At 44.2% G+C, this 18,268-nt stretch overlaps 1 protein-coding gene and 1 long non-coding RNA gene across 3 annotated transcripts in view; one reads left to right on the top strand and one right to left on the bottom strand.

Annotated features, from left to right (window-relative positions):
* MRM3 (mitochondrial rRNA methyltransferase 3) overlaps window positions 1–16,474 on the bottom strand; it is a 65,167-nt gene extending 48,693 nt beyond the window's left edge. The window contains exon 1 of one of the 2 annotated variants that reach the window (XM_078679881.1): window positions 15,882–16,474. In XM_078679881.1, the coding sequence (XP_078536007.1) occupies window positions 15,882–16,399 (518 nt within the window). In that variant the 5' untranslated portion in view covers window positions 16,400–16,474. The remainder of the gene's footprint in view (window positions 1–15,881) is intronic. The other variant, XM_078679882.1, reaches the window with a different exon arrangement.
* On the top strand, window positions 5,204–6,003 carry LOC144824523 (uncharacterized). The gene is made up of 3 exons (XR_013608997.1): window positions 5,204–5,297; window positions 5,387–5,470; window positions 5,880–6,003. It is a non-coding gene; the product is annotated as an uncharacterized LOC144824523 (long non-coding RNA).
* Window positions 16,475–18,268: the final 1,794 nt, after the last annotated feature.

Below are 18,268 nucleotides of genomic sequence, written 5' to 3'. Positions count from 1 at the left end.
CAAAAAAAAAATTCTAGCTCAAACGGTTCAAAAGTTACTAAAATGCAGCCACACGTGTTGCTACACAGTGGAAGGCCCTTGCAAAGGTTGACTGGTCTCATTTTTAGGTTGAGCATTCGAAACCTCTTGTATATTAGTATATACTTATATGTGTATGTACTTTCAGGGCTCTGGAGATCAGCCCTAGGACTTGTCTGCTTAGGAACTTTTTTTCTGTTCAACTGCCTCTATGTTATGCTAATGCGGCTTGTATAGCGCACAGCTGCCCCAGCAAAGGGGCGTCCCGGCGCTTGCAGCTACGAAGTGTGATACGCACAGTGACCAGAAACCAGGTTACTGCCAGAAGTACCAGAAGTTAGGCTAAAGGAAAGAGGAAAGTTTTAACAGCTTTCCTAAAAGCGAGTACACAATGCATACCACGGATCTGATCCGGCAAAGACTTCCACAGCCTAGCTGCCAGATAGCTAAAGGAACGACCTCCCGCACGGCTGCACTTAACCCGCAGAACAACGACCAGCTGCTGCCCTGCCGACCGCAGCCTGCATGTGGGAACATAAAGAGTGAGCAAGTTGAATAACAGGCTGGGATGCGCAAATTTCACAATCTTGAAAGATAGGCACAGTGCCTTGAATTGAATCCGTTTCTTCATGGGAAGCCAATGCAGCCTCCGGATAGTATCAGCAGCAGAACAGAATGGCGGGAAGCCTACCAGGGCTCTGGCAGCGGCATTTTGGACACATTGCAGCCTTATTTGCCCCAAGTAAAAGAGAGATGGCATAATCGAGGCGTGAAAGGATGGTAGCCTGTATAACCAGCTGACGTGTAGTGGTGTCGAAAAATTTCAGAAGGGGCTTCAGACCCCGCAGCAGGACGAAACAGGTGCCAGCAACTTTCCTAGTGTGGTCTCGAAAACTAAGAGATGAGTCCATCCACACCCCAAGATTTATTTTACTGTCTTAATAGAAAACGACCACCAGAGGTTAGTAAAATAAACACCAACATTTGTAAAGCACACAGCTACCTCCGGAGAGGTGTCCCTGCTGGGCCAACCTGCCACTGGGGATTGATCCGTGAACCCCGTGGTCTGGAGTCAGGCACCCTGGCCGCTGCGCCAGCCCTCCCACCAGAATTGCTTTCTGCTTAGGGACTTTCTTTGGGGTTTTTTCTGGCAACTAGCTCATTTTAACTTTCTTGATAGAAAACGCCCAGCAGAGATCAGTAAAATACCAGAATCACTTTAGCATTCTCTAGATTCCAGTCCATAGAAATTATCTTCCACGAGCACCCGTAGACTTATAATATTTTTTTCAAATCTTTTATTTTCAGTGATATGACCACCTAAGGCCCTGATTTTTTTATTAAAAACAGAGATTTGGACTATACAATTTCCCGCTGAAAGGCAATATTTCTCTCCATGTGTTCCCATACCTGGCGTGTCACGCAGTTTGGTGCTTACTTTCCCTCCATGTTAAAGAACAGTAGATGTTTCAGCACCCAGGCTAATGTGCTGCATAGCTAAATACATATAAGGTCCCAAAGGCAAGACCGATTGCATTGCAAATGCTGGTTATTGATTGTTGCTATATTTGGGTGTTAAACTGGTACTAGACAGTTAACAAGTGTTAAATGTCAAAGTAATAAAGTAATGCTATCACCAAATGTGCAGCATTATGCTGCATAAGTTGCTTTTCTTGAAACATAATTTAGTCAACCCAGCTACATAATTTGGCCCTCCCCTCCTACATATTCCAGTGGCCGTGACTACACTTTATACAAACCAATAGGGAGGTGATCGCCGAACCACCTACTCTCACATTCTCCACATTACACATTTATGTGCAGTTACACATGCCGAACCAGGTTTGGAGCCAAGATTTGATTTTCACGCACCTCAAACAACATTACCCATAAAGAAAATTTTATAGCAGCCAAAACCCTCTTAAGCTATGAAGCAAAATAATTAATTAGAAAAACTGCTTAAATTCTGAGATGTTTAGACCTTCTCAAATACCCATCTTTAATCTATCATCTCATAATCTTGATACTGCCAGTATATCACTTTTATCAAAAGGACTTTCCTTTGTTCCCCATTCCTAAATAATATTTTCGAACTTCACCAAGATATCCATTCTTTTTTCAGGAAGATTAGATTAAAAAAAAATTTGGAAAACAATGAAAGTTCTGATTCAGACAACATTATCAACAATATAGTAGCTCTCCCTTCCACCTTCACTCCCACGTTGGAACAAATAGGCCCGAGGTTGCCATTTTTGAAAAGGTTGTCCTAAATAGATTAGAGCAAGCCCTCCATTTTGTCCCCAAGCCAAGATACAATATCACTAAAGATGAATTCACTTCTTTAACATCTTTAAAGAATCACAAATCTTTGACGATCAAATGTTGCGATAAAGGGGGTGGCATTGTCCTTATAGATGCAACCGACTATGAAAAAAACATGGTAAAAATGCTGAACAATCAAGCCTATTACAAAAGAATTACAGTTAGACCTACTGAAAAAATAGTAAGAACCATTCAAAATATCACTTCCAAGGCTCTTGAACGAGGAATTATAACCAACAAAGAATATGATTTCCTAAACAAATCAGACAAGAAAATCGCTTGCATCTACGGTGCACCCAAAATACACAAAAACCAACTAGACCCCCCTTATCGCCCCATAGTATCTACTATAGGCACTCCAACAGAAGCAATCTCCAAATATGTAGATAATATCTTGAGAACTTACATACCAATGAGTGCCTCTTACATCAAAGATACAGGGGACATTATATCCAAGGTTGAACACCTTCCATTCAATCCTTCTTCTGATATTCTAGTAACCCTAGATATTGAATCACTATACAGCAACATCCCTCAATCTGAGGCGATAGATGCAGTCGAGTGGTTCATAGATCAACACCATATACCCTGTTCTAAACCTTTTATCCGAGAATGTCTCCTTCTGGTACTAAAAGAAAACGCTTTTGAATTTGGAGAATTTTTATATCTCCAAACGAAGGGAGTCAGCATGGGAGCTACGGTTGCTCCCTCAATAGCGAACATTTACATGTCGCTTTTTGAATCTATACACATCAACAATGAAATTGCCCCTTTCTATGAGGTTGTTTCCCATTGGTACCGATATATTGATGACATCTTTTTTATATGGACCGATGGGGAACAGACTCTAAAGGAATTCCTTACTTGGCTGAACTTGACTAATGTCAATCTTCGGTTTACAGCCCACACTGACCATCAACAAGTAGAATTCCTTGACATATTGATCAGACACAGCTGTGGGATTTTGGAGGTTGATTTATATATCAAACCCACAGCAAGAAACACTCTCCTCCACTTCCAAAGTTACCACCCAAGAAATCAAAAGAATGGCATCCCTTTCTCTCAATTTCTTCGAGTTAGGCGCAACTGCACCAATTTAAAAGACTATGACACCCAAGCAGTCGCCATGAAGAAGAAATTCCTAGACAGTGGCTATCCACACCGCCTAATAAGAGAAGCTTATAAGCGGGCACGCTTTTTTGACAGGGACTCGCTTTTGAACACTACAAAACCCAAACAAGATCCCCAACTAGTGTGTATAACTAAACACTCCACATTAGATTCCACTGTCAAACAAGTCATCAACTCTAACTGGCACCTTTTGAATGTGGACCATAGCCAAAAAAAGATACCAAAGCCCCTTTTTGCCCACCGCCGTAACAAAAACCTAAAAGATATCATAGTAAGATCCAGATATTCAGGCAATCATACTAATCCTGCATTCATCCAAAAATCAATAGATGGCATAAACCCAGTTAGAGGCACCACAAGTTGCGCCTCCTGCCTATCCTGTAATAATATCCTTACAGGTGAAACCCTGATGTTTAACAACTTTAAAATCTGTGCACAGGAATTATGGACATGTGACACGCGTAATGTCATCTACCTCATCACATGTCCATGTAACCTTGGCTACGTTGGAGAAACCTCACAGGCTATTAAGACCCGTCTTAACGAACATAGGTCAGCCATCAAGACGGGCAAATTTTCAGCACCTTTAGTTAGCCATTTCCTACAGTTCAGACACAAACCCATGGACATCAAATGGCGGATTCTGGAAAAGATCCACACACCGACAAGAATGGAGGAGATAAAATTCGGGAGAAAAAAAGGGAGGTTTTTTGGATTTTTTCTCTTGGCACTTTCCATCATGGCCTCAATAATGAATTGCCGTGGGAGAATGCCATAATATAAATGTAGTTCTCCCAATTACACCTCCACTCTGATCTTTGCCCCCACACAATCAGCCTTAGGGAGAATTAGCAATAAATTAGAGAATATATATTTCAACCTCCCGCGTCGCCCATCTTCATTATTAATCTACGTGTTTCCACTACTTCATACTACTATGTAGGACTGTCTTATTAGGTACCTTGCGCTTTAAATCTAGGCAGGACTTGCAATGAGGTCCAATTAACACGGCCCGTATATAAACCAAACAGCAGCCGTTTTACATCCCTCGCTGCCGGTTTGAAGAAAGACGGAAGTACTCAGAAGAGCTTGCTCCCAGCGTTTCAAGGTACGATTTCCATCGCGGCACTCTATTTATTTCACCCCACAGCCGTATGTTTTTTTGCCCCCACATCTGCTTCTTGGTGCGGTTTAATTCTAACGCGCACCTCAACCTTTTAGGTTCAGCAAATCTGGTCACGCTATCTTGCCTACGTGAATCCTGTCGACACCTACAGTCTGTATACTCTGGTTTACCCTCAACGCACAACTATTAGTGCAGGTATACATTTTATCTTTACTATGTCCCACACTTTAGAGACTCGGTTTGTGTAACAGATTAAATGTCCAACGTAATCCAATCCATACGGATAGCTCACCCTCACTGACAATTTAATTGTTTTTCATATTTTAGATTTTACGTACCCACTGAAAGCGTGTTACCCGACGTAACAAATATCTCAAGCCAATTACCATTTCCATCAAGTATCACTTATGGAAAGGTAATTCTATCTCTGGCTTCCTTTATTATGGTCTTACCCCAGTAAATCCAGCGATCTAGGAAAATTGTGTCATGCAATAATATCAGAAAACGTAACACGCACGATTGTGCAAGTTTAACACCCATTCTTTTATGCCACCCTCTATATATAACCATCCATGTTTTGGCACTTATCCATACTGTTTTTCATCACAGAGTCTGTCCTGCTGGAGCCTCAAGAATAGTACTTCTTCGCAGTTATCTATGGCCATCGTGCCATCTCTATTGCCGCACACGAACCATCGAGGTAAACATTATACCCCGCATCACCATATTGATAAGATAAGATATTGTATTCCTAAGTTACAAATCTCCATATGTTCTTTCTAATTGCAGCTATTTCAGCACCCTATATATTCGCACTCACTGAATCACATAGACCGGTAGCTTGAACCAACTAAAACAATCCAGTCCCAGCAGGTAATAGCCACCGCTTTATTTTCAGCATGCAAGTACTGAGACTTCATTAGAATCACCTGTTAGTTGAGCCATTCTTTAATCCACCTAATTTCCCCTTTCTATCCACATGCATATCTTTATTCTTCCCCCTTTTTTTCTGTTCTTTCGTGCTTCCATCTAGGATGTTGCCTAAATTCCATTTATTAATAAAGTATCTAAGTATGATTGTGTAAAACATGTATAGCTTCACATCAAATGTTTGAGTCCGTTTAGGATTGGAAATCTGTCCCATGACTTTAGAGCGGTGCATCATGCATTCTGACCATAATTAAAGGCAATGTAGTATGCAATATTGTATTCTATTGAACAATCACTTGTGCACTTGACTATGTCAAAAAAATTGTTTTAAAGTTTGTTCGTTTATTTTTAGATTATCAATTAAAGATGATTTTTGTCCTGATGAAGACACGCCTGTGTCGAAACGCGTAGAGAAGAAATCGTCTTGTTTTCCCACATTTATTGGGTCACCAACTATACTGCTGATTGATTTATATTCCATGAATGTTTGAAAATTTTTTAATTCCATGTATTTTATGAACATATACCAAATCTGTACCTTATCAACTTTTTATTAATATATTAAACCAAATATTTTTGTTATTTCAAGTGCCTAGATTGTTTCATTTGCACTCATTGCCTTTCCTCTAGTTTTGCCTGGGCATGTTAATTTGCATAAATAGACCTTCTCAAAAGTCATGCATTAAAGTCTGCATTGTTTGCTATGCTCTATTTTCCGTTGCAGAAACAACATGGTTGCCAAAAATGCTTTTGAAAACAAGCTTTAAAACAGACTTGGAAATTTCTACAGCTGCTACCATCAAAGGGAAATTGCTAAAATTGCCATTACGTAAAATGTTTACGATGACCTTCACAAGAAGTGGCTTTATCTTACACAGGAACTACATGTTGATAATAGACATTTTGAAGAAGCAAAATAATGTTGTCAACATTTCTCATCGAATAATTTTGGGATGAAATGCGTGTCTTGGAAGTAGATTTTTAACAGTTAGAGCACTGAATAAATACTCATCATCATTCCAAGATACTTTCGACCACTTGTAGATTAACAACATGCATAACTCTAATTACTGTTCATCACAGTCAGTGATCCCAGTAAGACCCAGCATGTAATGTTATGGTTTCATAAAGCCTTTGATTGCCTATAAACTATCCTGGTGCATGCCCATTACCAGATATATGAGCTGCACCCTGTATTGCTTAACATAATGCAAAACACTCAATATGCCTTTGCGAGTTTGAAGATTCTACTAATTAACTCGAGAGACCACAAATAGTAGCATACTGCTAATGGGTGCGTTTAGGAAGTTGGTTCTAGTATACCAAAAAGAGGTACACTGTGCAGAGTCCAGGTACTCCCTTATAAATAGACAGGGGCTTGCTCTAGCAATCCCATAGTGCTCTCTAAGGGGGTAGTGTGGTCGAGCAGACTTAGGCTTATCAGAGAGGAGTGTTAGACATCTGCAAATGCACACAGTCAATAAATGATGCCCACGACTCAGTAAGAATATCCACATCAATTTATAGAAAAATTACACATATCTTTATATATATTAAGGCATCAAAATCATCACGATAAAATCAGTAGGTTTCAAGTTATTAATTTTTACAGTTTTTAAAAATGTACACAGTACAATTCCTGAAGCGGTAATGTTATCATATGGATGAAAGACATACACTGTATACAGGTGTGTCACAGAAACCTACGGGTCCAATCTCCTGGACGTACGGTAGGTATGGGGCACGGTCCAAGGCAGCACCAAGAGGTAACCTTGAGCAGCACTGGGGCAGCCGGGTGCAGAAGTGCTTTTCAGCATTGGATGCCCAATGTTATCCTATGGGTGGAAAACGTACTGCATTTGGGCACTTCATGGCAGCTTACAGAACCAATCGCCTGGACTTAAGGCAAGTATGCAATAGGTGTAAGGTCACACCAAAAGGTCACCTCGGGAGGCTCTGGGGCGTCCTGGTGCAGAGGTGTGTTTCGGCGTTGAGTGTCCTATTCACTTTAATCTGGAATGGTCCAGTTCCAAAGAGGCTGCAAGCTCAGACTGGGAGACCAGTCAGGCTGACCAACAAGGGGGCTCAGGTATCACGCTGCTCAGGGGACACCTTTGGTCCTCTTCTCCTCGGGCCAGGGAGTTCCAATGAAAAAGTGTTCTGAGGCATTGGGTTTCTCACAGCCGAGTCACTCGTGGTTGGGGAGGGGATGGGCAAAGAGGCTGCAGGCTGCGTCGAGGAGTCCACTTGGGCAAACCCAATGTGGCCTTCTCTGGAGGACCATGCTGGCCTTTTTGTCTCTGGTAACTGCAGGGTGCAAGGGAGCAGCTCTGCTATTTCATGGTAGAAGTGCTGGCAGAACCCCAGGCTTTTAAAGGCACAGCGGCTTACAAGAGAAGTCGACTTTGGCACAAACGCCGGGAACAGGCTGGCACCAAGTCAGTTGTTCCTTCCACAGTTCTTGCTTTTCGCCGCTCGTCCATCTTTCTTCTTTTAGGTCGGCAGGATTGGATTTCCTGGTGCCAGGATTTGGGACGTATGGGGAGTTTAGGGTAGTAGTGAATGGGTTACTTACCCCTGGGGTCACTAGTTCACCCCCTATATGACCACTTCCCCTGGGAAGTGGGCATAACCCTGTCCCAGAGTTCCTACGTTGCTATAACAGGCGAGGTTTTGCATAATACAACAACGCATATTGCAGAGAACTAAACTTTCAATTTCAGAAACAATATCTTGAAAAAAAGGGAAATGGAATTAATTATGCTTTTTGTGCTATTGGAAAAAAGCTATATGGTCCTTCATTCACGCCACTAATCTCAGTGATGGCTGCGAAGCTGCTACCGGCAATAACCTATGCTAGTATAGTGTTAAATGGTAAAGACGGAAAAATCATTGACTCTTTACAAATTAAGGCCTACAAAAAAGTTTTCGGTCTACCGCAGTCAGCAGCCCCGGCACAAGTCCGATTGGAATTCGGCCTTATCAAGCAGGAAATTGGGAGAAAATATGCTGTGATTAAAACTTGGTATAAATTGTGGCAGAATCGATCAAATTTACTAAATGACGCCTTGTGGCAAGCCCAGGACAACCCAAACTCAAGTTATGGCAAATTTTTGAAAATGGCATTGAACGACACCGAGACAATGGATCTATGGGCAAAAAACCCTTCATTCCAAGTCTTCCGTAGATTAACAAATAAGGCGGCAAAACTACAATCACTCCTGGAAGATAAAGGTACCTTAGCAAAAAGATCCCACGTCTGGATGGTTCTGCAATCTTATACATCACTCCGACCGGCAGAATATCTCGGCGTAGAATACTCGCCCCACCTGAAACGCAAACTAATGGCAACTAGATTTGGGGTACTACCAAGCCTGGCTGAACAACCATCATGGAAGCATATCGGCGTCAAATCATGTAGCCTATGTGGCCTAGCAAGATAAGATATTATCCATCTAATATGTATCTGCCCCTGCCTAAAAATGAAACGCGTTGCTTTACTAAAAAAGGCTTTTAATGATAGAGGTATTCGAACTTGTAGATCTGCAATCATTAGAGGTCTTGGCACTACAGACCCGCAGCTGACTTGTAAAATGATGAAATTCCTATTGTGTTATGAGAAAAATAATGTCGCACTACAAGATCAATAATGTTTAGTAATCTAAAGGAACATAACGATGGCCAGAACTTTATTGCAATTTTATAAAAATGTTTAAAATGTTTCATGCGTCATTTAGTAGCAAAAACTATAATTTGACAATAATATGATGTTGTAGAACACATTTTTAAAGTGCCTCATGATAAGTACACCGCTATCGGTTTTTAGGTCTAACATAATTAATAAGTTTTTTAATACTTTTTTATACAGTTCATATGGATACCATATTTGTACTATGACATTGTTATGGTTTTAAATAACTTAATCAATAAAGATTACTTACTTACATATTGCAGAGGTCGTATTACTCAAGGACATTTGTCTATTGTAGGGACGAGCCAAGGACGCCCTTTGTCTTAGGGGGTGTGGGAATGAGGGCATATTTTCACACATAATCTGGGACTGCCCAATAGTACGACGATACTGATCCAGGATGACACAAATAATGTCAAGGGTCACAGGCCATGAGGTACCTCAGTTAGCCAAGTAGCACATATTATGCATATCGGGGGATGAGGAGTGGTTCAGATTTCAAGCAAACTGGCTGCGATTGGCATCAGGTATTGCAAAAAGGAACAGTCTGTGCCTGTGGGGGGGGAGGGGAGAGTGTCTGAGAATGTGGACTGGGTGGTGGACGTGGATTGGTGCCATAGAACCAAATGGGCGATCTATCAGGGCACGGGATGCCCAAAGAAATGGGAACAGATCTGGAACCCATGGCCCAACTACAGAGAAGAGTCAGGGGGTTAGAATGTGCTAGAATAAAGCAAATTCCATGAGATATCAAGACAGGGTGTTCCCATAACCAAATGTACAGGTGGAGTAGGTGGAAAAATGCTCTTTTGTGGGTGAGGGGGGGCGGCATCCTCTCCTGTGAGGGAAGCCAGATTTGCATGCCAGAGGTGGTGGGCTCTTTGAAGCTCTAGGGGTCAGTAACTAGACTATGGTGGCAGGCTGGCTAGGACCAGTAAGTAGGCACACTAGTAGTTGGTAGGATTTCAGGGAGCATCTCTAAGGTGCCTTCTGGATGCATGTATTAATAAATCCATTACTGCAATCAGTGTGGGTTTATTAATACGAGAGGTTTGATATCAAATATCTTGAGTTTCAGTGAAGCCATCACGTAGCCGGTGAACTACTTTCCACCAGTATCCGGCTGAGGTACTTAAAATGGCTTTCCTGGTCACTTGTACTGGGAGCAATTGAACTGACCAGCACAGGGGCATACCTGCTCATGCAGATATGTGCATACATACAGCATAGTAAACCCTGCCTTAGGGCTGTAAGGACTGCTGTATGGGTGACTAACCCAGGCTGCATGCAGTGTCTGTGGGCATACCACACATGGATGTGTGCCATGTCATGTTTTCACTTTTGTCTGCACCAAGACACGCAGCCTGCAATGGCAGTCTGCCTGTGCTTAGTGAGGGTTCCTTAGGATTGCACAATTTGTGCTGCAGCCCTTACACACTGCAGCCCTTATGGACCCTCTTTAGTACCCCATGCCTTAGGGACCACGGGTACGATTTACTAGGTGCTAAACATATTGCCAATAGGGGTACAGTTGTACACTTTTAGGGAAAGAGTTCTGGCCCTGGGGACCTGTTTAGCAAGATTTTAAAATGGGGTGATAAAATTGGTATTGCTGGACACAAACCTGGAAGCCTACGCAAATAGGAAAATATAAAATAGATCTTTTGTCCGGTAATTATTAACTGAAGTGAGGTTTGTGAATGAAGCCTAGTCTCTGCTCATGTCCGAGTGATGGCCTTACATTCTAGAGACGAGTTGTAAACCCGTAAAAGAATATAAGTATTCTGAGTAAGTTGATCCAAGGGGATTTCAATATTAGATTAAGTTAAAACAGGGTGTGGTATTAGTTATTAGTATTATTGTTGTCTGATGGGAGAAGACTTACATCATGCTATAACATTCCCTTCCCATATGTCACAAACAAATTTGTTATGCTAAAAGAGAGGTCTCCACTTTAGTTGCATTGTCTCTAAATATTACCCAGAGGATGCTAAGAACACATTTTGGTGGCCCGAGCCATTGACCAAAATGTCAAGTTGCTGATAAATATATGTATAATATTTGTTGTCTAGAACAGTGGCTCCCAACCTTTTGACTACTGATGACCCTCATTGAGTCACTACTGGAAGCAGGGGACCACCAAGCAATTTGAACAATTTAAATGTCATACGTTAAAACAGTAATTTGCAGAAAATACACAAGCAAGTGCACACCAAACCAATATTCGAACTTCTAAAGATTTTATTTTACTGCAAAATAATCAAAAGAATGTAATAAGAAGGTTGGTGCAGCATCTCGGCGACTAACTTTTCAATGTTTGGCTTTATTTCGCGATACAAGGCTCTTGCCAGGGCCGGACTGGGAACCCAAAATAGCCCTGGCAAAGGTTGTCAGACAAGCCCCCGTACGGTGCACACCAAGTGAACCGTGCGGGTATTATTACAAAAGGGGCTTTGGGGGAAAATTGTACTGTTTACAACATTTTGTCACTATATATTGACTTGTACTAGCTTTTAAAGCATGGTAAACTATGACCTTACTGTGCACCAGGATATGACAATCTTTTTTTGGGGCTCTTCAATGATTTCCTCACTATCACCCTCAAACAGTGTCTCGCATCTCTCCATAGCCCCTCTGTCACATGTATTTAATTTGTTTAATACCAGCTTTCATACCAGTGTAGTGTATCAGATCACTTAACATCACACACATTCAGAGACAATGAATCATGTGTGTGTAAATTTATATATAGAAAATGTTACATAAGCCGAAGGGAAGGTGGAGGGATCACATCATCCATACTGGTAGGCATTTTTTAAGAGTGCTTTGTCTGAAGAAGCACAAACTCAGGATTCATAAAACAGTGGTTATGCGCGGACTTTAAAAATAAGAATGTATTTCTACCCAAACAAACATTTTTTAGCAGCATCGGGATAATGAAAGACTGGGGGGGGAAACATAACTTACTAACTTGTACTAGGCAGTTTGCTTGCAGCTCTCTGATGGCAGTTCAGTGCTAGATTTCGACTGTAATCTATGAACTGCATAGTAACAAAAGAATCTGTGACAAAAGCTGTAACCCACTGAGCTATGCACATATATATGGTACAAGATCTTTGCTGCAGGTATATTAATCATGCGCGCTACTTTAGATGAGTCAAATCTGGCACTGGACAAAACTCCCATCTCTCTCTGGCAGGTACATTAATCACTGGCGTTATCTTGACACTTACTGTTACCCAAAAACTGCTGATTATACAAGGAACTTTGCAGTACTTATTAAACTGCTGCCTGTGGACCCCCTGGGAATGTGTCACAGACCCCTGGGGGTCTGCGGACCAGTTTGGTACCCATTGGTCTAGAAGATATGAATTTTGGCAGAAAAGATTTCTCTACTCATGGTACACTCTTGACCCCTGTAGAAACACCCAAAATATTCTGAGAGATGTTACTCTTGACTTTGAGACCTTATCGCCTGTTACACCAGAACATTAATGTTAATTGGTGTGATTTTTACTCAGCCTACAGCTACACAAGGAATTAAAGATCTTACAAGACCGGTTGTTTAAAAATATGTGGTCAATACATAGGTTTTTTTCTAATACCCATATAAGTGCCAATGGTATCAAGTTCACATCGAAGGAGCCGGCAGACTTCCTGCAAGGAACAGATACTGCTCACCATCACATGACTCTCCAACATAGGGTCGCTAAACCGCATAACCACTTGTCTGCCTGTTTTGTAGATTATGACATGAGACAGTAATGGGCTTAGTGGGAGGTGGGGTAGTTGGTGCCTGTTCAATGAGACGAGGAGGTATTGCACTTCGATTGAAGTCACCATAGAACCCTTTTAAGTCACGTTAGGTTGTTGTCATGAGACTACTATTAGTGATCATGGCTCCAGCAAGAGGTCTCATACCGGACTTTGACTAAACAGCACCGTAGTAAACTAGCGCAGAAGTAGAGGATCAAGTCCCCAAAATTGGAATTCTGTGACTCTAAGACTGGCATATTTACTAAATAATTATGGATATGCCACAACCGACACAATCAACATATTAATAAAAAATAAATTGCTTATAGATCAGTCGGATTAAAAGTTAGTAAAAATGCTACCAAGTTTGTTGCAGCAGAAGGTAAATTTCCAAAGTTTAACTGGTCGCCGTTCAATTGCTGATTGACGTATTCGGGTGTTAAAACTGTTACTAATGAGATGCAACGGTTTTGCCCAATGTTAATGTGCAAAAAAAATGCCATAAAAAGTTCTCCAATATGCCTCACGATTTGCCTTTTCCCGATGCATTATTTGGTCCGTCCCTGCCATATAGTTCAGTATCCCTGGATAAAGTAGGACAAAGGTAGGGATAATCAAACATGCCTAACAAAAAAAAGTGACTACTCACAGACGCGTATTAAACAAGCATTGAAAATGCAATAGGTCTCGCAATAGAAGAGTTTGACATTTTTCGTTTTGCAAATGGATGAGTGGCGTTGCGTGGATGAGTGGCGTTGCGTGGATGAGTGGCGTTGCGTGGGTGAGTGGCGTTGCGTGGGTGAGTGGCGTTGCGTGGGTGAGCGGCGTTGCGTGGGTGAGCGGCGTTGCGTGGGTGAGCGGCGTTGCGTGGGTGAGCGGCGTTGCGTGGGTGAGCGGCGTTGCGTGGGTGAGTGGCGTTGCGTGGGTGAGTGGCGTTGCGTGGGTGAGTGGCGTTGCGTGTGTGTGTGGCGTTGCGTGTGTGTGTGGCGTTGCGTGTGTGAGTGGCGTTGAGTGGGTGAGTGGCGTTGAGTGGGTGAGTGGCGTTGCGTGGGTGAGTGGCGTTGCGTGGGTGAGTGGCGTTGCGTGTGTGAGTGGCGTTGCGTGTGTGAGTGGCGTTGCGTGTGTGAGTGGCGTTGCGTGTGTGTGTGGCGTTGCGTGTGTGTGTGGCGTTGCGTGTGTGAGTGGCGTTGCGTGGGGGAGTGGCGTTGCGTGGGTGAGTGGCGTTGCGTGGGTGAGTGGCGTTGCGTGGGTGAGTGGCGTTGCGTGGGTGAGTGGCGTTGCGTGGGTGAGTGGCGTTGCGTGGGTGAGTGGCGTTGCGTGGGTGAGTGGCGTTGCGTGGGTGAGTGGCGTTGCGTGGGTGAGTGGCGTTGCGTGGTTGAGTGGCGTTGCGTGGTTGAGTGGCGTTGCGTGGTTGAGTGGCGTTGCGTGTGAGTGTGGCGTTGCGTGTGAGTGTGGCGTTGCGTGTGAGTGTGGCGTTGCGTGGGTGAGTGGCGTTGCGTGGGTGAGTGGCGTTGCGTGGGTGAGTGGCGTTGCGTGGGTGAGTGGCGTTGCGTGGGTGAGTGGCGTTGCGTGGGTGAGTGGCGTTGCGTGGGTGAGTGGCGTTGCGTGGGTGAGTGGCGTTGCGTGGGTGAGTGGCGTTGCGTGGGTGAGTGGCGTTGCGTGGGTGAGTGGCGTTGCGTGGGTGAGTGGCGTTGCGTGGGTGAGTGGCGTTGCGTGGTTGAGTGGCGTTGCGTGTGTGAGTGGCGTTGCGTGTGTGTGTGGCGTTGCGTGTGTGTGTGGCGTTGCGTGTGTGTGTGGCGTTGCGTGTGTGTGTGGCGTTGCGTGTGTGTGTGGCGTTGCGTGTGTGTGTGGCGTTGCGTGTGTGTGTGGCGTTGCGTGTGTGTGTGGCGTTGCGTGGGTGAGTGGCGTTGCGTGGGTGAGTGGCGTTGCGTGGGTGAGTGGCGTTGCGTGGGTGAGTGGCGTTGCGTGGGTGAGTGGCGTTGCGTGGGTGAGTGAATGGTTAGCTGTTGCTTATGCGACGTATAGCACTTAATACTAAAGTAGGCAGACCTTCTTAGCCTTTGTGAGAATAATAGCAAAATAAAAATAAAAACCAGATCAAGTCAAGGACGCAAACGGCACCATGCTATTGTTTATTTACTCAGATGATTTGCATAAAAATGTAACTTGTGAGCACGTTTCTCTAACTCTCCAATAATCCCATTACAACACTTTGTACAAATGAGATTGGGACTCATCCTTCCGAAGTCGAGAAAAATGTGCAACGCTGTGTTGTAGTTAATTTTTTTAATTAACAAAATGCAAATAATGTGGAGAGATTTCAAGTGATTCAGGAATGGGCGCCCTTGTAAAGAGAAAGTATGGCCGGCCTGGGCAGTGATAGGGGAGGAGGGAGGAGAAATGCGAGTCACGGCAGCAGCAGCCTTTGATGTGCCTGCCGGCCGGCCGTGAATAATTAGGGGGTGAGAAATGCGCTCGGAGGGCTGCCTTTGATGTGGTAATGCGAGGCAGGCAGGCAGGCGGCTGGTGGCATTGTGCACGCGCTTTTTAGGGCTTGCGCAAGCGCAATGACCTAAAAAGCACATGCACTTGAAGGAATCGCCAGTGGAATCGCCAGTGGTGGTTAAACACTGGATAAGCCCCTATAGAGCTTCGCCAGCTATGCGCTGAAGCGCATCAGCAGGCGAGCCCTTTAAATGTTCAAAAGGTCATTACCATTTCTCAGGTTTATATATGCGAGAAGCTGAAGAAAAGCAATAAAGAACTCTGGACCAAACAAGGTATTCGTGTGCCATGGTGGGCGCAGGGTCATGGGTTAAAGACTCGCAATAGCTCCCATGGGAAGAACGTTGAAGGGACAAGGTGCAGATTCGTGTGTTAAGTGCAGCCTGTAGAAAACAAACTTACGCCAGTCTTCTGTCGTCAGGCAATGCTTTTTCGTAACGTAGCCCTTCCAAAAAGGACTCTGGATCCCTGCTGGCCCCTGGTGATGCTCCTCGCGCCGAGGACCTTGTCCTTATGTACTGCCCAGAATCCTGGCTCCCACCTGCAAAGGCAACAGTTCCCGACTTTTGGATTCCTTCACGACTCTTCCTTCCTCCGATAGGTTTAAGGGTTTCAGCCTTCCAATTACCCCCATGGCCCGGTTTCTCCCTTGTTGAGGAAAACGATCCTGATCGTAGGTGGCTGAGAGAGTCATTCGTGTCCCGTTGCGGGGCCGGTCTCCTTGGCTTCAGGCTCTGTTTCTCACTTGTAAAATTAGGGGCCCCCGCATTCTGCCTGGCTGAGGCTTCATCATTCTCAGAGTATAAGACCTGCACTGGTCGCCTTCGAAGCGCTCTCACCGACCGCCGGGCTTGAACGGCTCCTCCTTTCCAGAAGCTACCTAACAGTGCCACTGACATGCCCCGCATGAGCGCAGCCATCTTGTTGCTGTGGTACCAGCGTCGCGGTGAGGCGTCAGACCTAGGCGACGTTCTGAGGAAAACCCTGCGCGTAGATGTGGCGGCCATCTTAGGGGAACATTCTGGTTAAAGTTGGAACTGGCAGCCATCTTACCATGGTGTACAGTCTATATTAGTCTCTTTGCAGTAGCTGATAGCTATATTTTTACAATTTCAGGAGAGCAAAGTGGGAGATTTAAAAAACAAAAAAATCGGGAGAATGGGGCTTTGAATCGGGTTACTGGCATGTATGGGCTTTGAAAGTGTGCTGCTGTAGGATCTGAAATTTGAAACGCAAATGCACGTTTTTTTCTTACCTTTTAGAAGCATGGAGCATAATGGCAGGCAGAGAGGGTGTTGCAAGTTTTGGGCACTGGCCTTGCAGGTTGTTGGCAGTGCATGCACCCCCGCACCCCCCTGTGGCAGCCCGGGCTGAAACAGCTTCCCCCCCCAGTAATTCGCAGGTCTTTAAAAGACGATTCCCTTGTTAATGACGCTTTGTTGGTTTTTCACCCTTTCGAGAGTCCCTGCATCGCCACTCTTTGCTGGAAGAATTTGCACTTTACACAATACCAAGCCCTGTCAGCTGAAACCCCCGAAGAATCGGTTTTTTTTGCTTGTAGGGATCGGGAGGAAGGAGACTAGCCTTCAAATCGGTAGTCTCACGCCTGAATCGGGAGGGTTGGCATGTCTGAATTGGCATATTGCTAATTCCTTGACAATAGACTTCAAGTGCGCGTAATTTTGAGCGTACACCAAAATTATTAAAGCGTGTCTATCTCTCCCAGTTTTCCATGCGTTATTTGGGCACATCTATTCCTTTACTTTGGTGCGCATCCCAATGTAATATGTTTTTGGTTTTGAGCAGGTGCCTGGTGTGTTCAGCGTTTTAGGGCCCTCGAAGGGATGACTTGTGGCGTTAGCTAGCGACGGCTGGTGGAATTTCAAAGTGATGCGGCGTAAACGTTGGTGATGATGAGTTTTACGCAGCAAGCTAGCTAGGCTACCGAGCTAGACTCACAGAAGGAGGTTCTCCCCGGATATTTTTATTTTTAAAAAAAGCTACATTTAATAAAGAAGTTTGTTAGAAAACAAGGTGGTTTATAAAGCAGCTCTGAGCATGTATTCTTGGAATATTTAAAAACATTCAAGTACCTCATATCTGCATTATGTGCAGCAGGCATCTTAATCCATAACATAGTTTAACAAGCATTGGTAATGCATTGGTGTCGCCTGTGTGATACATAACAAGCATTTACAATGCAACGGTCTCGCCTTTGCAAAAGTTAGAGCTATTGGCATTGTAAATGACAACATTTTTATTTATGTGTTGGTTTTGAAAACAGATAAATAAATGGCATTGTCAAAATGCCACACACAGACCCCCCCACACACACAGACCCCCCCTACACACACACAGAGCCACACACACACACACAGAGAGCCACACACACACAGAGCCACACACACACAGACAGAGCCACACACAGACAGAGCTACACACACACAGAGCCACACACACACACACAGCCACACATACACACAGCCACACACACACACAGCCACACACACAACCACTCACACACAGAGCCACACACACACACACACAGAGCCACACCCACACACAGAGCCACACACACACAGAGCCACACATACACACACAGAGCCACACATACACACACAGAGCCACACATACACACAGAGCCATAGTCAGACACACACAGAGCCACACACACACACACAGAGCCATAGTAAGACACATACAGATAGAGAGACTCACACACACACACACACACACACCCTCCCAGAGACAAGCTTTAATATGGCTTCTGTCTGCTACCCATGCACCAA

The sequence above is a fragment of the Lissotriton helveticus genome, chromosome 3_1, assembly GCF_964261635.1.
Source record: "Lissotriton helveticus chromosome 3_1, aLisHel1.1, whole genome shotgun sequence".
NCBI lineage: Eukaryota > Metazoa > Chordata > Amphibia > Caudata > Salamandridae > Lissotriton > Lissotriton helveticus.
Note: the sequence above shows the minus strand (reverse complement) of the source record. Positions and strands in the feature narration are given on the sequence as shown.